This window comes from Pseudopipra pipra, chromosome Z (genome assembly GCF_036250125.1).
Source record: "Pseudopipra pipra isolate bDixPip1 chromosome Z, bDixPip1.hap1, whole genome shotgun sequence".
Lineage (NCBI taxonomy): Eukaryota > Metazoa > Chordata > Aves > Passeriformes > Pipridae > Pseudopipra > Pseudopipra pipra.
The window spans coordinates 64,518,873-64,543,461 of NC_087581.1; the positions used below are offsets into that span (position 1 = coordinate 64,518,873).

A 24,589-nucleotide genomic window follows, 5' to 3' on the forward strand; every position below is an offset into this window, starting at 1 on the left:
ATTTGGAAGTCCCTCAAAATCTTGTATTACTCAGTGTTTTTAAGAGTCACTGATACGTCTTCAAGCTTATAAGATTTTTTTTCATATTTGACTGCCATTTTGTACTATGAGAATTGTCTTGTTTGTTTAACACCCTCTTTCACTTACTTGATGCTGTGTCTAGTATCTTTGTTTTGTGGTTTAATATTTTCCTTTTTCACTGTGACAAATACGTACACTACCCTACTGAATTGTGTATTATGTAAATGAATAAGCAGTCCAGAGCCTGAGACTCTGAACCCTTGATTTTGAAAGTTCTACATCCTAAAAAATAATCAAGGAATACATTAGTGGAAATCAGTGAATAAATAACATTTGTCCCATCAGAAATAGAGTTAGGTCCACCAGCACACTCACATATATTGCCAAGTATTTATAGTTCTCCCTTTAGATACCTGTGATCCTTAGGTGTATCTCAAACACAGGTTTGACAGGACAAGTTATCGAGGGCAATAAATCCTTATTTTTACCTACTGTAAAGCAGGATGAAAATTTATGTGCCATATATTTATATATTTTTCATTAATCTGCTGTTTAAAAATATGTCAACATGACATATATATATATATAGTTTGAGTTTGGTTTTCAGACAAGTGAAACAATTTTATCTCGTCTTCTCTCACTTGAGTTGAACTTCATCTTACTGAACTGACACAATTTGGCACTGTAATCTACTTTTGGGAATATTTCAGATTTAGAATATAGGAAATTTGACAGCATATTAAAGGTTCAGGAAGGCAGAACGTAGAAGAGAAAAAAAGAGGGAAAAAAAAGATTGGTATATGTGCATATTGTATTTGAGTATACATACATTTTATCTAGAAGTTTGGGTTTTTTTAATAACTCAGAATACCTGGTCAGGTGGCTAAATTTGATGTAGTTCCAAAATAATGGGCTAGGTCTGACTGTTAAGGGAAGCCTGTTCAAGACATTGCAAAAAGATACATCAGCACTCTTGAGACTGTAAGTCACAACTGGAAAGGGCCAGGTGAAAGAACTCAGAAGAACTCAAAAGCATGTTTTAAATAAATATATATAATAGTCAACCAGAGTTAAGGATGCAATTGTTGTATGAATGTAGCTATAGGTCTACAGCTTTATATTAAATCTTATCTGAAGACATAAGGAGAAGCAGAGCAAAAGAAATAAAAATATATGCACAAAGGGGTTGACATCAAGTAGCACCTTCCCTACCACTTATAAATACAGTTTATAATAATCCTAAAGAAATTCAATATTGCTCTGCTTGTGGGTTTGGCTGATCTGTTTTGTTTTGGTTTTGTTTAGTTGTTTTTTGGTTTTGGTGGGGAGAAGTTTGGGGCTTTTGGTTTTATTATTGGGGTTTTGGTCATGTTATTTTTTTCTGCAGGGAAATCAGTAAGTTACATCAAAATCTTCCAAGTCAAAATACGATCTTGATGTAACAATGGGAGTTGGAGAACTGATGTATTTCACCTATGTGCATAAATCAGAGAACAGGTGTCATTCCAGGTTTTGGGGAATTGGTGTTCTAAAATGCTTACATCCACACACTTATCCATTACAGATAAGTTTGACATTTCCTGGCAAGATCTGTTTTTCTGCTTCAATAAAAGTTGTTTCCCTTTAATTGTGTCCCAGGATCACAGTTGCCCTGGACGGTGTGCAGGCAGTTTATTAGTACAGCTGAAGATAGAGACTCTGTAATATCCATGGGCAACTTATTCCAGTGTTCAGCCACCCTCCCAGCAAAAATGGTCTCCTGATATTCAGGTAGAACCTTATGTGTTTCCATGTGTTCCTGTTGTCTCTTGTCCTATCACTGGGTTCTGCTGGACAGAGCCTGGCTCACTTCTCTTTGCACCCCCCCCTTTCAGGTGTTTATATACATTAATGATATTCCACTGAGACTTCTGTTCTCTAGGCTAAAGAGTACTAGCTCTTTCAGTCTCTCCTCATAGGAAAGATGTTCCAGCACCTTAATCATTCTTGTGGTTCTTCACTGGACTCTCTTAAGTATGTCTAATAAAAGAGCCCAGAACTGGACCCAGCACTTCAGGTGCTGAATAAAGGGAAAAGATCACATCCCTCAGACCTGCTGACAATACTTCATCTACTGTAGCTGAGGACCATTTACCTTTTTGTGTCAAGGGCACATTGCTAGTTCATTTTCAAACTGGTATCCTCCAGAATCCCAGGAACTTTTATTTACAGCTGCTTTCCAGCTGGCCAGCCTCCAGCATGTAGTGGTGCACGGGGTTTTTTATCCCCAGGTTCTGGACTTTGCATTTCCCTTTGTTGAATTTCGAACTTCACGAGGTCCCTTCATGTCAGTACATTTCTCCAGTCTGTAAATGCCCCTCTGGATTGCAGGGATGCAACTCTTGGGTCTATCAGCCAGCTACTCCTCCAAACTTGGTGCTGTCTGCAGGCAACATGGGGGGACACTCTACACTATTATCCAGATTGTTAGTAAAGATTTTAAACAGGACTGGACTCAGCACTGATCCACTAAGGTACACTGCTATACACTCTTTGCCATTGACCACCACCCTCTGGGCCTGGTTGTTCAGTCAGTTTCCACCACCTGCTGTGGTGGTGTACATCAGGGGATCTTGCAGGAGACAGTCACAAGTCTCAGCAAAGTCCAAGTAGACAATGGCAGTTGTAATAGACAGTTACATCAAAACAGAAATTTCTCAAGTAGATCAAGCATGGATTCCCCTAACTGAAGTGATAATGACTACTTCTGAACTCCTATATGTGCCTGGAAATGGTTTCAACAACTAGCTTCTTTGCCACCTTCCCAGTGTCCAAGATGAGGCTTACTGGCTTCTTGCTCCCTGGCTCCCCCATCTTAATCTTATTGAAGAAGGGGCTGACATTTTGTTTCCTCCAGTCTTTGGGCACTTCTCCCAGACACCATGATCAACAAAAGGTTATCAACAGGGGCCTTGCAATGACACCTTCTAACTCCCACTGCACCTGTGGGAGCATCCTGTCAGGGCCCATAGGCTGAAGTATGTCCAGTTTGGTTTAGTCTGACCTGATTATCTTTCTCAAAGGGTACATCTTCCTTGTCTCAATTTTTTCACCTGGGTATCTAGGTAGCTATGTCCAATTTGGCGCAGTTTTTTTTTTTTGTTTTTCACTTGGTTTTGGCTTTTTTGAAGGTGGGGATGTTGGCATAGAAAAATTTCAGCTTGTTGGACAGTTTCAAGCCATGTCTCTATAAAAATACAGAAACATTAATCTTTGTGAGATTTAACGATGTATCCTGAAGTGAATTTGGGAAACACAGAAAAAAGATACCCACCATATCCTCCATACTGCTCAGTCCAGTTCCATGAACAACTGAGTAACATTCATTAGTCTCATATAAATGTATGTAATGTGTAGTTTTGGTCTGTGATTTGGATGATGTAAAAGAATATATGCCTGTAATATGCATATATAGGTACTTTTCATTGGAAATAGTTGTAAGGATTTTGAAAGAAAGATTTCAGTTGAAACTGATCTTGATAAATTTCCAAAACTCTCTGAAATCACTAATATAAAACAGCAAAGACAAGTGAAAAATGCTACACATTTTTTTACAGGAAAAATCAAATGCAAAATGCTAAACTTAGCCATTTATCTGGAAAATACACTCTAGGGAGGATGTAGAGTGAATACTGGGCTACTGATGTGGTTGTGTTGCCAAAATTTTTGACCATAATATGGGGAGGTCTTTGTAAGTTAAAGAATTTTTCTCTGCTGCAACATCTGACAGGAAGTTGAATGTCAAAGCCTATGATTTATGTTAACACAGGCCTTTTGCTACTTTTTTCTGTTTTCTCTGGGAGTAAAGGGATGAGGGATGAAAAAGCAGCTGAATTATTACTGTAACTGAAAATTGAGCAGCTGTGGAAACAGTTACAGAGAAAAGGAGAAAAAAAAAAAAAAAAAACCAAAAAAATGAAGAAAAGGTAGAGTGATGCTTAAGCAAGCTGCCAACTCACCCAGCATTGTACAAATTCCAAGTCAGGTGGCTGATTTGCAAGAGCACTATGGCCATAATCCAGGTGATACTGAAATCTAGCAAAGAGAATCCTAGCAACGCAGACATAATAATGGGCCACACATTTGGATTTCTGTTGGTTCTCATCAACAATTAATAATATTTCTAATAGAAATGGGAGGACACCAATCAATATCAACGCAGCAGGGTGCTGAGAAGCTGGGTGTAGATCTCGAACGGCAAACAGTTAAAATCACTGGAGTAAACAGAGCAAGTGCTGTCTGCAAATCCGCTAAGGTTAATTACAGCTCCTGGGTGGGAAATGGATGTCAGCTATTTGCTTTGCAATTAAGGACCACAGTGAAAACATTTTGGGTTTTGATGTTCTGGACTAGCAAACCTTGTATCTGCTGTATGGCAGTGTGTTCGTTTACCTGAACCCTAAAAGAAATGTGCTTGCTCTGCACGGCGCCTGCTCTCCCTCATTCTAGGATCCTCAATCTAATGCTGGATTTTTGCTCTGTCATGAGGTGGAATTTCTGAAGTTCTGATTGATTTGCTCCCCTAGCAGCTGCAGAACCCAATAATGCAAAACTAACAGCCACAATATAAGAAGATGTTCTTGGGCATTGACAAGGTGCTGACAGATTTGGACGGAAAGGATTATCACTCACATTCCTCTTCTGATTCTCTTGTCTGACCAGTGAAAGAGCTGAACATCACTAAATATGAACTTAAATGACATTTGATAAGACCTTTAATGGAAAGTCTTCCCTTGTATTAGTTTACAGTGTTGAATATGTCTCCATTTTGAACAAATATGCCTAGATTTATTAACAATCTTAAGTACTCCTTCCTTGTAACACAACATGCAGGTTCAATCTTCAAACCCAGTTTGAAGCACAGAAGCAAGCATGTACTTTATGTGCCAATGGTTGATAAGAGGAAAAAAAAACCAAACCCAAAAGAAACCAACCAAATCAAAACTGTCATTGTGAACAGGTGATCATATCAAACTTCCTGGAGGGAAGATGACAGTTTTTTCTCTCCTTAGTGATGGTGTTTTCACATATGATGCGAAATGGCAAAAACGAATAGCATTCAGCCTAAGAATGCAAACTGTATTTTTTTTAACTTTTTCAGGTACGGTGATAGACAGTTAAGCTAAACTGACTCCTAACGAGTACGAGCAATCTTAGAACTGAGATTTCAAATAGCTCGTCAATACTGAATTTTTTTAATCCAAACCAAAAAGAGTGTCATGTCAAAAAGAGAGTCTCTTAAATTTCCTGGTGCTCTTATTTCTGCCAGAAGTTTGCACTAATACTTAGTTTGAGACACAAACAAAAAAAATCTGGAAAAAGTACTCCATGAAAAAATATTCCATGAAAAAATTAACTTCCATATATACACAAAGATATTCAATACTAAAGGATTGAGAAAGAGAAGACAACAGGTTGAAGAAAACCTTATGTTTATGTTTGATTGTCATTTTGCTTCTATTCTTAAGAAAACTCAGACTACATAATTAAAAGGTGAAAGAATCAAAGATTTTCTGCTATGTGACATGAAAGAAATAGACTTTTTGTTGTGCGACACATAAATAGCACTTCTAGAAAATACAAGCATTGCTAGGTGAGTAATGGTAAGTTTGTCAACATCAGCAGCTTAGTTTGCAGCTAGTATTGTAAGGCATGAATCCTTTTCTGTCATCCTGTGCAGCTTGGCATAGTACAGTAAAGCATGTGAATTTCATTGTGATACACATTAATTATTTTTTTTCATTGACAGATAGCTGTATTTCAGGACAGTCTCTTCTGCACCCACATTTCCATTTTCCCATTTTCTTTTCCTTTCAGTATGTATGATTGAGGATGACCTTTCAAAGTGAGTTTGATAGACCCCAAATAAAACCTCAAATCCAGAAGTATATGAATAATATCTAGATGATAACAGTTGTGTCAAATAGTGATATCTGAAGTTTAAAGAAATGTCATGTCAACTGTTTTTCCTAGGCTATTGCTTTATTTTAAAGTATTTTTCTTTTTTTCAAGCTATAATACAATTTCTCTCAATTTAATACATTTCATACTTCCACAGGTTATACTATAATTTGCTAGAAGATGAAAAAAAACCCCAAAACCTGAAAGCATCATATTTTGAAAATATATCACAAGTATTGTAGAAACTGGTAATTGTAACTCAGTGATTTGATTACACTGAGTTTATTCATTTACTTTAGCATAATGTGATACTCACACTCCAGCACACTGATAAGCAGCATAACATCACATCAGGAAAGCCATGCCACTCATAACTAATGGTCCTCCAGCATTACAATTACATTTATGACATTTTGCCTAACTGGGGCTTTTATTACACACTTATCTGAATGCAAAATTTCCCTTTAGGTTGAAACTTGTCATAGATGATAATCTCAGAAAATGAAGCATGGAAAAGCATTTCCCTCTTTACATTTTTAAGTCATTGCTTGAAGAAAGACCGATTCAGAAGAAGCCAGAAGAAAAGTTCTGAAGTGCTTCACTGAGCTATGTATGTGCTTCTCATACCTGGGCGGCCACTACGAGAGGTAGGGGACACACTATTGGATGCAGGGGAAATGGGATTTTTTGATTGTACAGGACTTATTATGGGATGTTTGTAGAGGAGACAGAAGCAGAGGAAGGGAGGAATTAAGATCATTTTGAAAAAAAAGGGTACAGGAAAATAGAGGGATAAAAAGATAAAAGGGACTAGTTTAAAAGCAAAATACTGAGGCCCAGGGACAGCTACTGGGCAGATTGAGTGTCTGAATCCAAGTCATGGTTTAAACCTAGATGAAAATTAAACACCACACAACCTCTTACTCAGTCTCACCCTCTTTTTCCCCATTCCAGTGGAATGGAGAAGAGAATCAAAGTAAAAACTTCAGTTTTAATAATTGAAAATACAGTAAAATATGGTAGTAAAGGTAAATGATAAAGAAGGGAAAAACAAGTGATGCAGAATAGAATTGCTCATCACCTGTTGACTAATGCCAGACACCCCCCCAATTTATATACTACACATGACATACTATGGTATGGAGTGTCCCTTTGATCATTTCAGGTCACCTGTCCTGGCTGTGCTCCCTCCCAGTTTCCTTTGCATACCTCCTCAGTGGCAGAGCATGAGACAAGAAAAGAGTCCTTGACTCAGGATAAACATGTCTTAGCAAAAACCAAAACATCAGCGTGTTTCCAATATCATTCTCAATCTGAGTCCAAAACGCAGCACTGTAACAGTTACTGAGAAAAAATTAACTCTACGTTAGCTTAAACCAGGACAATCCAGGGTCTCGGGTAGCATATATATATATATATGTAGTCATATATGTATATATATCTGTGTGTGTGTGTGTGTGTCTGTTGACTCCCACTAGCAAACGTCCACCCTGCTCAGCAAGAGGGGGAAGCAGAATGAAGCCATCAATGCTGTTTGTGTTTGTGTGAGTACTGTGTCTTTTTATGTTAACCTTTGTGTGTGGCCATGTGTACACATGCACATATCTATATATATAAGTATATATATGTGTATATATATACATATCACATATGCACGTTTATCTGTGTGCCCACTGGAAATATATGCCCAGTCTTGCTGCCAGCTGGAACTGGAGACATGGTGCCTCTCTGAGTGACTCCCTAGCCAAAAGGCACTGTGAACAGAAATGAAAAAGGAGGGTGCTTTTTTTTCTTCCATGCATGCCAGGTATTAAAGGTTGCAGTGACAGGGACCTGCAAGCACTGCCAGTCTCCCTGGCAGTGGGAACACTGGTTGCTCACAACAGTTCTAAACACAGTGGAGTAACAGTTGCATGAGAGTTGGATATGTCCTACAATCACTCTGCAATCTGGTGATAAGGTCACGTACCACTGGCATGACATAGCCAACTGCTTTTAAGCAAGGAGACCATAGAAAAATGAGCAGGAAGTGAAGCAATGACTGCAGAAGAGACTCTTACTTGGAGGGTTGAGTAGAAATAGAACCATTTCACCTTCATACTCTGCGTCGATTCTGTGGAACCTGCTGAGCAAGTTTTTGGGAAGAAGGAAAGCTGAGAAGCACACTCAGAGGAGGAACTGGAGAAGAATCTTAACCTCACTCCCCAGAAAAAGCAGGCTTGAAAAAATATTCGGATTTGTAACAGATGAGTACAAAGGAACTGAGTCTCTCTTTAGGGTGACTAAAACAGGACAGTAGGGCTAGACAGCCTATTCCTTTTTTGAACAGAAGTAAGATTAGGCAAACATGATAAGTACATTACTTTAAAATTTATTTTCTTTGTTCTCATTGTTACCATTAAAGATTAATTCATTTTAAGAAGACTTTCTAGTAACGTTGCCTACCAGTAAAGGACAGACAGTCGTACCTCCAAAGTAAGAGCAACAAAGGGTGCTCCTGAGTCAACCTGTGAGAAGAGAGTCTGAAGCATCTTAAGCAAGGGATGAAAAAGTGGGAAGTCTGACACCCGGGGTGGGCAGTCAGTCAAAGTGGTAATGACAATTAGCCAGTTCTGCATTCTCGACTCTTGTGAGAAAGATCAACTCCCAGTTGACCCTGAACTTGTGCAGGATCTACTGCTCCAGCTGGAACCCTACAAATCTATGGGGTCAGATGGGATTCGTCCAAGAATTCTTGAAGAACTGGCTGATCTCATTGCAAAATCTCTCTGGATGATTTTTGAGAGGTGTTGGGAATCCAGAGACGTCCCAGCTGACAGGAAGCTGAGACCTCCTAGAGGTTGGTGAACATTGTCCTGATTTTCAAAAAGGGCGAGGAGGACTCTGGAAACTGCAAGCCTGTCAGTCTCACTTCAGTGCCTGGTAAAGTTATGGAGAAGATTATTCTAGGAAGTATTGAAAAACACCTGAATGACAACAGAGTCATTGTTCACAGCAAGCTTCGTGAGAAGAAGGTCCTACTTATCAAACATGATTTCCCTTTATGACAAGGTAACCCACACAGCTGATCAAGGGAAGCCAGGTGATATTTTTGAATTTCTGTAAAGCTTTCGATACTGTCTCTCACAGGATTCTTCTGGACAAAGTGTCCAGCCCACAGCTGTATAAACACATCATGTAGTGGGTGAGCAATTTGCTCGTGGGTGGAGCACGGAGGGTAATAGTGAATGGGGTGACATCGGACTGGTGACCTGTCACTGGTGGGGTTCCACAGGGTTCCATATTAGGCCCTTCAACATCTTCGTAAATGACTTGGACACAGGGCTGGAAGGAATATTAAGCAAGTTTGCATGCGACATAAAACTGAGGACCTGTTGGCTCTCTTGAAGGCTGGGAGGCACTGCAGAGAGACTTTGAGAAATTAGAGAACTGAGCAATCACCAACTCTATGAAGTTCAGCGAGGGGAAGGGACAACATGTGCATCTGGGATGGGGAAATGAGACACTGGAAAGCAGAAAGGGACCTGGAAATCCTGGTCAATGGCAAGTGGAATCTGAGTCAGCAGTGCCCTGGCAGCCAGGAGGGCCAACCCTGTCCTGGGGGACATCAGGCAAAGCATCGCCAGCCGGTCAAGGGAGGGGATTGTCCCTCTCTGCTCTGCACTGGGGCGGTCTCACCTTGAATATTGTGTGCAGTTTTGGGTGCCACAATATAAGAAAGTTATTAATCTGTTAGAGAGTGTCTAAAGGAGGGCAATGAAGATGGTGAAGGGCCTTGAAGGGCAATTGAGGTCACTTAGTCTGTTCAGTCTGGAGAAGAGGACACTGAGGAGAGATTTCATTGCAGTCTGCAACTTCCTCATAAGGGGAAGAGAAGGGGCAGACACTGATCTCTTCTGTGGTAACCAGTGACAGAATTAGAGGCCTGATATTGTGCCAGGGGAGGTTTAGGTTAGAGATTAGGAAAAGATTATTCGCCTAGACGGTGATTGGGCACTGGAACAGGCTGCTGGTCACAGCACCAAGCCTGATAGAGCTCAAGAAGCATTTGGACAATGCTCTTGGGCACATGATGTGACTCTTGGAGATGGTCCTGTGAAGGGTTAAGAGTTGGACCCTTGTGGGTCCTTTCCAACTCTGTATATTCTGTGATTCTGTGATTCTAAAGGTCATGTTATAGGTTTATCCACACATTCTAGACCTGTTATAAAGGTCTAACATTCTGACCTTTGGTAATACAGCAGTAAATGTTAACAGAATATTGGTTGTTATGGCTATTCTTTGTCTCTGAGGAGTTTGTCACATCCAGTGTCACATAACTAAGGATATTTAAAATTTAGTTATTTTTGAAATTTTTAATTTCACTTAATTTCATACTCTGATTTCCTTTTATCTGTTAAATCTTAAATTTCCTTTGAAAATATGACCATTTTTCATATCAGAATATTTAAAACATTGTCAAAAAATGACATAAAAAGGATAAAATGCTAGTCATGTAAGTAGCTTTCATTGCTGAGTGAAAAATGGTGAATAATTTCTGGATCTTTAAAAATTCAGTGGTGCATTGTGTGATCATTAAATATACAGCTGTCACAGGCAATGTAATTATTTAATTACTCAATTATTAAGAAGTTATAATGATCAGGACAGTTTATAATGAATGGGAAAGTCAAGAAAACATGGATGTGAGCCTCTTTTACAATTGTTGTGCTCCAGGCCACAAATATTTCAAATAATTTGTCTTCATGTTAATAGTATAGGAATATCAGCCTGCATATACAAACTCTAAAATGGTGCTACTTCACCTGGGTCATTCAGAAAATATCTGCATTTCCTTCCATTTTAGGACACCATTCAGGACTACATCATCTTACTGTTGCTCAATAGTCACAGCTGCATATCAATTCCTCATTTTCCTTGAAAAGAACAGTGAAAGAGTAATGCTCAATTGATATGAAATAAATCCTTGAGGCAGCAAGTGAGAGGTATGGACAACACTGCTTGAAGTGTACAGGAGTCATAATATTATATTAAAAATATGAATGTTATCATACTATTTATTCAAGCCAAAATACATGGTTATTAAGTTATGTACATTATGCCACAGATAAACTTGAGCAAAGTATACAGTTTTGGTAAAAGTGCTAGAAAACTGACACAAAACTAGATGTTATCAGAGAGTAGGTCTTAATAATTCAAGAGCAGATAGTGAAGGAATGTCAAGTGGGCCCTTTAGACCTCTGTCTTCTATCTGAATAATGTCCTGTAGCACTTAATAGTTTCATTATAATTTTGATAACTGAACGTAGTGTGTGCTAATAAAATTTGCAGGTGCCACTGAGAACGGATGAACTGCAAGAACAGAGGTGCAGAAGCAGGTCAGGGTGAAAACCAAAATTGACTCAACAAGAGAAGAGAGAAAGTGCTCTGAAAACATCTATTATAAGGTGATTCAAGGTGTTTTTCGTGGGAAGAAACACTAACATGCATAAAGATGGAAAAACTTGTAGCTAGAAGAGCGTCTGTACTGGAGAAATTTATCTGGGTCTTACTGTAAAGTGGAAGTTCAATAATGATTCAATAAATTTGCAAAATAGCTGGAACCAGGACAAAGCCAACATGCACCTCATCAGTAGCAGTGTCATGCACATGTCAAGGCAGTCTTTCTTTAAATAAATAGTGTCTCAGCTGTTCTGGATGGAAATTGTAATGCAGTAGATACTGCACTAAAATTGATACATTTCTATACAAAATGAAATATCAAATTAAAGATTTCAATACAAAGAAGATCAAAGTGAACACCAGAAACAGATCTTTTAATGTTTGTTACTACTAAACCTAGCTCTGTCCATTTATATACTGAATTGAGATAAACACAGTCACATTTTGTAATGCATTTCTCAAGATTTTATTTTTAACAACGCTAACTGAAAGAGATCATCAACAGACTAAATGTTGCAATTAAATCTGAAGTCAGTCTCCAAGTTATTGAACCTACTTCTTCAGGAAAAGATACAAGGTCAAGAGAGTTGATTCTGCCCCTCTACTCTGTCCTCGTGAGGTCCCGCCTGGAGTACTGACGGAGGACATCAACGTGTTGGAGCAAGCTGAGAGGAGGATCATGAAGATAATCAGAGGGCTGTAGCACCCCTCCTATGAAACCAGCCTGAGAGATCTGGGGCTGTTCATCTTGGAGAAGAGAAGGCTCTGGGGAGACCTTGTCGTGACCTTCCACTACTTAAACAGGACCTACAAGAAAGATGGAGAAAGACTATTTACAGGGGTATGATAGGCAATGATAGGACAAGGGGCAATGGCTTTAAGCTGAAAGAGAGTAGGTTTAGATTAGATATTAAGAAGAAATTCTTTATTGTGAGGGTAATGAGACACTGGCACAGGTTGACCAGGGAAGCTCTGGATGCACTGAAGCCAGGTAACACCTGAAAAGCGAATTTAAGCAATATAAAGAGTTAAGCACAAAATGTAGAAGCAAGCTTTAGCAAGGCGCATAGAATTCAGCATTAGGAAAGCGGAGACAATAAATTCACTGAGGTACAGGTCACTCTGACACAGGAGAACATAAACATGAACAGAAAATGCTAGTACACACAAAAAGAGACATATGGAGAGGAAACCAAAGAGATAAAGAGAGGGACATGCCAAGAAATTAGGTATTGGTGCCAAATACCGAAACTCTCTGCCAAATTCATAAGGAAGCTACCCAAATTAGGGAAGGTTCAAAAGTTTAGGAGGATGATGATGAAAAGGACATGAGGTTCATGATGAAGGAAGACCGGAACTCCCACCGAAGTTCTCCCCATATTAAGGACCACGCCTCTAACTCCGCCTCAACTCCACCTGTTATGAATATTAAAAGTAGATGTTGCAATGTAATGAATATTCATAATATATGATGTAATTGCTTAGCAAAAGTGTATAAAAGTTGGATTGTGTGTTTCTCGAGTTGGAGCAGTTTGTCCAGGGCGACCTGGCTGCTCCCCGGCCGTGAAATAAATACCTCCTGCTTATAGACTGAAATTTTGTCTCTGAGCAGTTTCTCCGCGCCTTGTTTTGGGGCATAAATTGGCATCAATTTGGCGACCGCGGCAGGACGGTGAGTCTTCCCGAGCCAGGACCCAGGGGGCCGGGACGCTCTCGGGCCCCCGACTGAATTTTTGTCGGCAGAGTCTCCCAGACCCCTTGGATCTGCGCAACGGTGGACAAGAACCTCTTGCTTCAAATTAAGAGGTATTTACGTTTTGAACTGCAGTTTATAAAGGAAAGTAATTAAGTTGGTGGGGATAGGACGCTATCGCCCAAAAGGGAGCTGAGGGACGCCTCAGCATTAGCCCTAAAGCTGGGTTAGAGTCCCAGGTATTGAAAGTTGCAGGTTAGAGTCCTGCACAGATAGCAGGTTAGAGTCCTGCCAAGAAAGGGTTAGAGTCCCTAAACGGGTTAGAGTCCCGACACTGCAGTGTAAAATTGTCTTTTCTTTGTAACGCTGTGTTCACCCTTTATGTTTCTGTGTCCTGTTTGCAAATGTTCTTGCTCTAATTTACCCTGATCATTCTTTGTTTGTTTGTTTGTTTTGTGTAAGATATTGTCTGGTAATGCATTGGAAACTGTGCTCGATTCAGAAAATTAACCATTTTTTTAATTCTTCCGAGGCTGCTTGAGAGTTTCTAGGAGCTTTAGGACCCAGAAAAGCTCCTTGTACTAGCAAAGAATTCTTGGAATGCGGTTTCTCTTGCAAACTGTTCTGGTTTTTGTCAACGAGTAAAACGAAACTAAAATAAGCTATTTAGGTACTGAGAGAGAGTCTCATTTACGATTTCATTGTTTGCAGCAGTTTGTTTGTCTGTTGAAAAAAATTAGATGTTGTGTTTTTCATATACGGTATAGTCCTTGAGACGTCTTTTAACTCTATATGGGAAATGATTGCAATCTCAGTTCTATAAAAGTGAATAAGCTCTTGCCGGCACGTATAAATCCTAGGATTAAAATCTGTCCTTTCTGTTATTGTTCACTGTATGTTAGAGCTTTGTGTAACAATTGTGGTAAATATATTCTGGGTCCAAGAGGAACGCAAGAAATAGCGCTCAATCGTACCCTTACCTTCTACTGTATACGCTGTTGGTCAAATCAAGATTTGGCAGAAACTAAGTGGGTGAGATTTTATTGCTGCCACACTCATAGACAGGTATTTGTAACATCTTGGTTGCATTTTCTGTAAGAAGTGTGTTTTATAGTTTGCAGCAACATCCTGTGAGTTTGTGGTAACATAAATCGGACAGCCGACAGCAAAGCCATATCTCTCGGTCTGCGGCGCCATCTCGCGACCTTGCTTGGTAACGCAGATTGCTCAGATAGAAACCAGAAGGTAGGAAAGTTCTCCTATATCAAGTGTGCAAGTGTGAATGCGAGTGTGATTGAGACGCGGCTCTGCTGCGGGGCGAGTGGGAGTCCCGCTCTGCGGTTCCTGTTCTCCGCGAGGAGCCAGGCCAGAAACGGACGAAGCGATTGGAGATTGCGTACATGAAGTGGTGGGGCAGAATCATAAATACTCTAAGACGGTGGAATAGGATAAGGAAAGTATTGCGATTTAAAGTAGAATTTACTGACATACCGAAAGCTACACAGTGTGAATACATTAGTGGAAGCCTAGCCCAATTGGACATAGAAGCGCGGATTCAGAGACAAGAATTGCTTGACATAATAGAATATCACGTAAAGGAATTCATAAGAAAAATAGAAAAGGAGAGTGGGAGGTTGGGATACGATCCTCTAGTATTAGAAGAGTTTCTTGGCTGGACACCCGTTTGGGAACACGATCCCCAGATTAGCTGGTATATTACTGACGCACAGATAGTAGAAAAATCTGGAAGAGCACCCTATAGGTTTGTCTGGTAAGCCCCTACCTCTCACAAACCTTATCCATCACTACATCACCAGGCCCTACGATAATAATGGGAAGCCAGCAAAGTAAGGACATAAATATGAAAACCCCCCTGGGGTGTATCCTAAAGCATTGGAGAGATCTAGGGGGAGCCCCAGGAGGAAACATAAGCAAGAAAACACTCCTAAAATACTGCACTCAATGGTGGCCTTTGTACAAACTAGATGATGACGAGAAATAGAGATAGCAGTACACCAAGAAAAGAAGATAGCATCTATAGAGTGGAGAGTAGCACACCAAGAGCTGATTATGAAGGCGAAAGTAGCCCATTGAGACCAAGGGGCAATGAAAAGAAGGGTGATTTCCCCAAGGCAAGACGTAGTAAAGAAGATAGTGACATTATAATTCAAGGGGAAAAGGAAGACAACACCCAAAGGTTAAACATAGTGATTCAAATAGACGATAAAAGGGATACCAGAGAGATAGAGGAAAATGAGGAGCGCAGCCCCGGGCAGGCTGAGCGCCGACAGCGTCTCCTCCAAACCCAGAGAGAGAGGCGGCTGGACTGTGTGAATCATGCTAGAGGGTTGGCAGAAGATGACTGGGCAGGAACGGGGAGTGAAGACGAGGAACCGAAACGAGGGAAAAGAAAAGAAAAGAGAAAGAATAGAATAGACACTAGAACCCAAGAAGAAGACGACCCTGGAGAAGGAACTAGCCACCCACACTACACCAGGTCTATAGCTCGAAAAGAGGCAAGAGAAAGGATCGGGGAAAGTCATACAATAGCTCCCCTCCGACAGATAATGCCTATCGTAGGAGGCCAGACACGAGTAAAGGTGCCATTTACAACGAGTGATTTGAATAGCTGGAGAGAAGAAGCCCGGAATTTTAGGAAAAATCCAGAAGGGGTAGCTAGGAGGTTTGAGTTAATTGCAAAGAACCTAGACATTGACTGGAATGATATAGAAGTAATGCTATCAGAATTAACAGAAACGGAAAAAGAACTAGTATTAAAAACGGGGAGAGATCATGCCAGCATGTTCTCTGAAGAGCTAGAAGTTGTATTTCCAAGTAGAAATCCAGAGTGGGATCCAAACAACTCCGATTCCTATGGGAAACTGGTGCAATATAGGAAACTAATAGCATTAGGTCTGCGGAAAGCAATACCCAAAGCCATTAACTGGGCAGCTTTGTATGATGTTAGACAGGGAAAAGATGAAAGTCCCTCAGAATTTCTGGATAGACTCAGGACCGCCATGAGACAATATACACCCCTAGACCCAGCATCAGAAGAGGGGAGACAACAGCTACTAGGATTGGTAATGGGGCAGTGTACTCCCGACATTAGAAAGAAATTACAAAAACTTAAACATCCAGCAAATAGAGATCTAGAGACATTGATGAATGAGGCCTGGGAAGTATACAACAACAGAGAAAAGGAAGAGAAAAAGAAGGAAGATAAGAGAATTGCTCGAGTCGTGGCAGTAGCAGTGGCAACTCAAAACGCAAAATTCCCAGATGCAGGTGCCAGGGGTAGAGGTCGTGGTTACCCTATGAGGGGGAGAGGGGGATTCAGACCCCAACCCATCAGGGTAGGACCAGATCAATGTTCCAATTGCTTTCAGTTAGGCCATTGGAGACGAGACTGTCCCCAGCTAAGAGAAAAGCTTGCAAACACTGCCATTGCACATCAGAGCAGTGACTGAGGGGGACCGGTGAGTCGTTCCCTAGCAGACCCACTGGTTAAAATGGAGCTAGGGGAAGGTGAAAAAGAATTGGATTTTCTGATAGACACAGGGGCAACATTTTCGGTTTTAAATCAAGAGTTGATACCCAAGAGCGATGAATTTGTACAAGTTGTGGGAGCAACAGGCCAACCAGAAAAAGCTTACTTCCTAAAACCTATTAAATATAAGATTGGAAAGCAAATGGGGATCCATCAATTCCTATATTTACCAAATTCTCCAAAGCCTTTACTAGGAAGGGATTTACTGGAAAATTTGGGAGCCGTAATAAAATTCAACAAAGACAAACTCGAATTCCAGGTAAATGAAGAACAACTGATTGCAGCTTTAAGTCTGACAGTCAGTTGCATAGAACCAAAACCTGAGAGTCGTAATATTGAACGGATTATGAGCGAGGCATACCCATTGGTATGGGCCACTGATGTACCTGGGAAATCCAGACAGGCAACACCTATTGTTATCGAACTTATACCTGGAGCAAGACCAGTAGTAAGGAAGCAGTATCCCCTGAGATTAGAAGACAGGAAAGGGGTCGAACCCATAATTGAGAAATTCCTGGAATTAGGACTATTAGTGGAATGTGAATCAGATTATAACACACCAATCCTGCCAGTTAAGAAACCAAATGGAACTTATAGACTAGTTCAAGATTTGAGAGCTGTGAATGCAATAACTAAAACTCTACACCCAGTGGTGGCAAACCCTTATACCCTCTTGACTAAGCTAAAGGATAATTTAATTTGGTTCACAGTGTTAGATCTAAAAGATGCATTCTTTTGCCTTCCCTTAGCCCCAGAAAGCCAAAAGATTTTTGCCTTTGAATGGGAATCTGTGAGTAAAGGGAGAAAGACCCAATTAACCTGGACAGTGTTACCTCAAGGCTACAAAAACAGTCCAACAATCTTTGGGAATCAATTAGCCAAAGAATTGGAACAATGGGAAAGGCCACAGGGGGATGGTACTCTTCTGCAATACGTGGATGATCTGCTGATAGCAACTGAATCAGAAGAAGAGTGTGTTAAATGGACTATTTCTTTGTTGAATTTCTTGGGACTAAATGGATATCGAGTCTCTCAACAGAAAGCGCAACTGGTGCAAGAAAAGGTAGTATACCTGGGATATGAGATCTCCAGAGGACAACGATCTCTAGGAACAGCGAGGAAAGAAGCCATTTGCCAGATGCCCAGACCAGAAACGGTGAGAGATCTACGAGCCTTTCTGGGAATGACAGGTTGGTGTCGCTTATGGATCTACCAATATGGGGTACTCGCCAAGCCATTGTATGATTTATTAAAAGAAGCTAAGAGTATCCTGGTTTGGACTCCCGAAGCAGAGGGAGCTTTTAAGAGACTGAAACAAGAACTCATGAGAGCCCCGGCTTTGGGCCTCCCTGATGTAACAAAACCATTCTGGCTGTTCTCTCATGAACGACAAGGGATGGCTTTAGGAGTCTTGGCGCAACAGTTGGGACCACACAAAAGAGCTGTGGCCTATTTCTCCAAACAGCTGGATGAAGTAAGCAAAGGATGGCCCAGCTGTTTGAAAGCGGTGGCCGCAGTAATCATAAACATAGAAGAGGCCAGAAAGCTCACAATGGGCCAGAAAATGACTGTGTTAGTGTCCCACACTGTGTCTACTGTACTAGAACAGAAAGGTGGCCATTGGTTGTCACCTTCCAGATTCCTAAAGTACCAAGCAATCCTAGCTGAATCAGATGACATAACCATTCAAGTAACTAATGTTGTGAATCCAGCCTCATTTTTAGAAGGAAGAATGTCAGCAGAGCCAATTGAACATGACTGCCTGGAAACAATCGAAGCAGTTTACTCCAGCCGCCCGGATCTCAAAGAAGAGCCATTTGAAGATGCAGACAACTGGTTCTCGGACGGCAGCAGCTTCGTGAAGCAAGGAGTAAGAATGGCAGGCTATGCAGTAACCACAACGGAAGAGGTAATCGAATCAAATCCTTTACCTGCAGGGACCTCAGCCCAAAAGGCAGAATTAATAGCACTTACCCGAGCCCTGGAATTGGCAGAAGGCATACGAATTAACATCTGGACGGACTCTAAGTATGCCTTCTCCGTCGTACATGCTCATGGAGCAATTTGGAAAGAAAGGGGACTGCTAACCGCCCAAGGGAAAACAGTCAAACACGCAGAAGAAATTCTACGATTGTTAGAAGCAGTCCAACTCCCAGCACAAGTGGCCATAATGCATTGCAAAGGACACCTAAAAGGTAACACTGTTCCAGAGATAGGAAATAGGAAAGCTGATGCAGAAGCTAAATTAGCTGCTGCAAGAACCGAGGAAGTGGTTATAACAGCTCTAATACCAGAAGAGCTAAATACCGACTTCCAACCAGATTACCAGGACTCAGATCATAGGTGGATTCAAAAGAACAAGGGCAAATTATTGGACAATGGATGGGGTCAATTAGAAACAGGACAATTAATAATACCAGAGAAGTTAATGTGGCAATTTGTGAAAACAGAACATGAGAAAACACATTGGAGTTTAGACCCGCTTTACCAGTATTTGCAAACTAGAATAGCAGGGCCAAAATTATTCACTACTGTAAAACAAGTTACAACCCAATGCGAACGATGCCTGAAGAATAACCCAAATACAGGGACCAAGATACATCAGGGAGCAATAAATCGAGGTAAATTCCCAGGTGAAGTATGGCAGATTGATTTCTCTGAACTCCCAAGAAAAGGGGGGTATAGGTACCTATTGGTACTAACTGATACATTTTCTGGGTGGCCTGAAGCATTTCCCTGCAGAACAAACAAGGAGAGGGAGGTAACTAAAGTTTTGCTAAACGAAATTATACCACGATTTGGAATACCAAGAAGTATATCCTCAGACAGAGGTTCACATTTTTGTGCAAAGGTTGTGAGAGCAATAAGCAAAGCACTGCAAATTAAATGGCAATTGCATACGCCCTACAGGCCACAAGCTAGTGGGCAAGTAGAAAAGATGAATCATCTCATCAAACAACAAATTGCTAAAATATGTCAAGAAACTAACTTACAATGGTATCAGGCTCTGCCTATTGCTCTGATTAGATTGAGAGTCAAACCTCGATCAAAAGAAAAGTTGAACCCGTTTGAAATTCTGTATGGTAGACCTTATGCTGTGCAAATTGTAAATAGCGATGCTGTAGACCAAATAGGCAATCAATATATATATGATTATGTAATTGCTGTGAGGAAACATTTTGATAAAAATGCCACGATAGTAATAGAACACCAGCCCAAGCAACCTGACTGTAAATTACATCCGTTTAACCCTGGTGATTGGGTGTATGTTAAGAATTTTCTAGGAAAACCCCTACAAGAAAAGTGGGAGGGACCTTTCCAAGTGCTGCTGACCACCTTCACCGCGGTTAGGATCAAGGAACGACCTACATGGATTCACTACTCTCGAGTCAAGAAAGCTCCAGAAGATAAGCAAGAAAACTCCACATCATGAAGCCGACGTCCTTCCAAATTACTTCGACCTGGACCGTTGGACTTTTGATAAGTATAGTTTTGTCCCAAAACTCTACTTCTGAAGGACCGTGGTCTAATGCTTACAGATAGGCATGGATACTAAGCTTCTCAAAGAAATGCTTATGCATCCTGAAGTAAGAAAGTTAGCTCGAAAGGTGAATCAAACGACCCAACGCATGGTGTGGCAAGTAGAGCATAATTCAGAAGGTATAAAGAATATCTTGACGAAAGTTGCACAAGTAGGTCAACATCACTGGTGGGACATTTTCACAGGGTACTCTCCAACAGCAACTCAAGTCTTTCACTACCTAGTACACCCCATATTGATTATAGCTATAGGCATGTTCTTGTTAACCCTCATGAACATATGCCTGTGGTGTAAATTAAGGTCCATGGTCAAGAGAACCCAAATGATCTGGGCAATGATAAAGGCATATCAGCGCCCTTTAGGATTAGAACTTGACGAAGGAATTCATAAGTTCTAAGAAAAGGGGGGAAATGAAGCCAGGTAACACCTGAAAAGCGAATTTAAGCAATATAAAGAGTTAAGCACAAAATGTAGAAGCAAGCTTTAGCAAGGCGCATAGAATTCAGCATTAGGAAAGCGGAGACAATAAATTCACTGAGGTACAGGTCACTCTGACACAGGAGAACATAAACATGAACAGAAAATGCTAGTACACACAAAAAGAGACATATGGAGAGGAAACCAAAGAGATAAAGAGAGGGACATGCCAAGAAATTAGGTATTGGTGCCAAATACCGAAACTCTCTGCCAAATTCATAAGGAAGCTACCCAAATTAGGGAAGGTTCAAAAGTTTAGGAGGATGATGATGAAAAGGACATGAGGTTCATGATGAAGGAAGACCGGAACTCCCACCGAAGTTCTCCCCAAATTAAGGACCACGCCTCTAACTCCGCCTCAACTCCACCTGTTATGAATATTAAAAGTAGATGTTGCAATGTAATGAATATTCATAATATATGATGTAATTGCTTAGCAAAAGTGTATAAAAGTTGGATTGTGTGTTTCTCGAGTTGGAGCAGTTTGTCCAGGGCGACCTGGCTGCTCCCCGGCCGTGAAATAAATACCTCCTGCTTATAGACTGAAATTCTGTCTCTGAGCAGTTTCTCCGCGCCTTGTTTTGGGGCATAAATTGGCATCAGCACCCTCCCTGGAAGTGTTCAAGACCAGGTTTGATGGGACTTGGAGCAATCTGGTCTAGTGGAAGATATCCCTGCTCATGGCAGGGGGTGGGAACAAGGTAATCATTAAGGTCCATTCCAATCCAAGCCATTCTATGATTCCATGAATTAATTCTGGCCTTAATTACACTGAATCACTCAGACAAAGTGTATAGTGTATTACTTTCTTGACAGGAAAAACCTGTACTTGACTATGAAATAATAACAGTTGTTGGACCTTATCAACATAAGCTTGTATGTTACTCAGGTTAGCATAATAGTATTATTTTAATTGATTTCCAAGGAGCTCAGCCTATTTAACTTTTGTAATTAAATGAATGTTTGTCTGGTGCCATTTCAAAGTTTCTGTTGAAAGAAAAAGGTGATAGTTCACAGGAAAAAAAAACTAATTAAAGGAAATTAATAAACTTTCAGTTTTAACTTATGATACTCATTTTGGAAAGATTTGAGAAATCTGATCTCCCATTGTCATCTGAAACCAATGTTGTTTTATTATCTTTTTTTTTTTTAAACTGTATTGGCCCTTATGTCTACAACTTTCAAAGAAGTTTAAGGGATTTCAAAGAGATTTTATTAAGCTGTTAAATCTACTTAAGAGGATACCACCAGATCCTGATAATTTCTCACAGATTTCTATGAACTCTATCATGAATACGATTGGTATATTTACTTATTTCCTTTTGGAAAATAACTACATAGATTATGCCTGTAAAAAAATACAACTCAAACCACACTAAACCAATAAACCATCCCACTCCCTCTCCTCTCTTCTCCCCTAAAAAACCACCAAAACTCCTCAAAAAACTCAAATAAACAAAAACTAAAACAATAGGAAAGAGGGAGAGAGGAAGTAATTGTCTGTGAGAAAGGAAAAATAACAAAAGCTCAAGTAATATGTGCATTTACTAAGACAGAATTAAATATTTGTGACGGAATCAGCACTCTTTGAAAAAAAATGTGATTACCTGAGTTGGATGGCATAGCTTTCCTGGTACCAGCCATGTTTGATCTGCCTTCAGGCAATTTTAATAGTAATTTAAAAGCACTCAGTACTCATCATTTCATGTCAGACACTCATTTGAAGATATTACATAAAATGATACAAAGCTCTTTTATTCTCTTCTCAAAAGACATTAGTGATTTCTGTTTAAGCATTTATAGTGGCAGACTCCTCCAATTTGTAAAATATGGAGCTGAGATGAAAACTTGTCCAAAGCCCTCTTTCTCTTACAGATTACTTTTCTATTTACCCTCTTGTTATGGAAATATGTTTTTCCATTTAATAAATAGGTTAATCATAATTTTACTTCCTTTCAGCAAGTCAACTAAATTGCTATAATATAGAGCAATATGTGGGAATTTTGTATCTAAAGCAGTACAATAAAAATAGTGGACAAAATGTTTCTGAAATATCTCTTCAGATTTTTTTTTAAGTTAAATAAATGAACATTTCACATTTTGCTAATAGAGCTTACTATCTGCTCTAAGTTGACAGAGTCCCAGGACTAAAGAGCAAAGCCATATATACTCAGTGCTGAGAGCTGAGCCATAATAGTCAATATGATATTGAAAAGAGTTTAGAAGAGCAAATCAGTCGCATCTCTTCCATCATTCAGTATGTGCAGTCATACTGCAGGACTCACAGGAACCCGAACAACTATTTAATTTTGATTTTCTCTAATGACCCACTCTGATTGCGACTGTGCTTCCTCTGATTTCCTGATCTGAAGAAAGATTTACCAAGAAAACTAAGAAATTAATGTTTACATATAGAAGCAGCTAGCTCATCACACTGTAGTTATTTTCCTCTCATTATTATAGGTGTTTTCATGGATAATGCAGTTGCAATGTTTTGATCACAGCAGATTATCAAAGCCAGATTTGGATTCAAACCCCATTCTGACTGCCATATTCTTTCACATATGCTTTTCTCTTTTTGTTCCTTATTCCATTCTTTTTCTTTTTCTGACTAGTCTCACAAGCAACTTGATTAAGGCTATCAAAATTACATTATATATAATAATCTTAAGAAGAGCAGTTACGGGAATGGAAATGAAAATGACCGAGAAATGATGTGGGTTACCAGAGAGAAGATATAAAGACAGAAATTGTTGGTATCTATTTAACATTATCAAAGTAAGGGAATTTTTTTCCTTACCAAAAGTATTTCACACACTTCCCTCCTTCCTTTTTTCACTCCTGCAAATGCTTTTAAGACTCTTTCTGAAAAGTCAGCATTTTAAAGGAACCCATAAGAGCATGTAATCCCTATATAATTTTTTAAAAATTGCTCTTTTCTAAAATAATGGCAATTTTCCGGATTACTAGTTTACACAATAAGAAAATGCCTCAGACATAGTTTCAAAAGGGTAATGCAGTAGAGATGGATGGTTCATTCCATACTCTGGATGGAGTGTATTGATAGCAAAAAGAGAAGTACTCAGATTAATATGCATAAGTGAATAATCAATATTCTTATCATAGAAAATAGGTCAGACTTCTGAATATGGTTGGGAAGAAACTGCAACATTGTATTTCAAGGCTTTCCAAGATTTCCTAACATATTTAATGTGACAGAGAGCTAACAATTCTGATAGTGAAGAATAAGAACACCAGATTCTGAGGGGGATAAAAAGACAAGTGAGTCGATATAAGTGAATCAATCAAAAGGAATTCCATTGATTGCAGTGACAGGCTTTGGAGATTCTCATTGTAATGATTACAGCACTCAAATGTATCAAATTTAACATTGATTTGATATTATTTTTCAAAATTCTTCTGCTTCTGAACTTCTTAGTATTTCAACATAAATTCACGGAATTGCAAACTGCAGAGAACTCTTGTTTTGTAGATAGCTGTAAGTACATGTAAAGAGGAAAAAAAACGGAAAATAAAGATAATGAATATTTGCTCTCTTAATGCTTCAGTTTTGCTACTTTTCAAAATTTGGAGAAGTAATCATTTCCAAGCTATGTCACAAATTTTAGGCTCAGTAGAGGTTGACCAATGACTTATTATTCCTTTTGGATAGACAGCCCTGAAATGCTCATATTTGTGAAACTTAAATAATGACATTAAAATTAATTCCAAAAAAAAGTAAAGGTAATTGAAAATTTGAGTTGATAATTCAGCCACAACTACATTATACTAAATGCTACTAAACAAGTAAGGTCAAAAGAGATACAGAACAGAATCAAAAACTGACATCCAAAATATGGGTTGGCAACTGCTCATTTTACTGGTTTTTCAAGCCAGACACTGAGCTCAGTGTAGTATGTGCAAA

The 24,589-nt window shown here is 39.7% G+C and overlaps 1 protein-coding gene across 1 annotated transcript; it reads left to right on the forward strand.

Moving 5' to 3' along the window:
• Window positions 1–16,608: 16,608 nt before the first annotated feature.
• On the forward strand, window positions 16,609–20,079 carry LOC135407811 (uncharacterized). The gene has a single exon (XM_064643176.1). The coding sequence runs from the start codon at window positions 16,609–16,611 to the stop codon at window positions 20,077–20,079; it is 3,471 nt and encodes a 1,156-aa protein (XP_064499246.1).
• The last annotated feature ends 4,510 nt before the right edge of the window (window positions 20,080–24,589 follow it).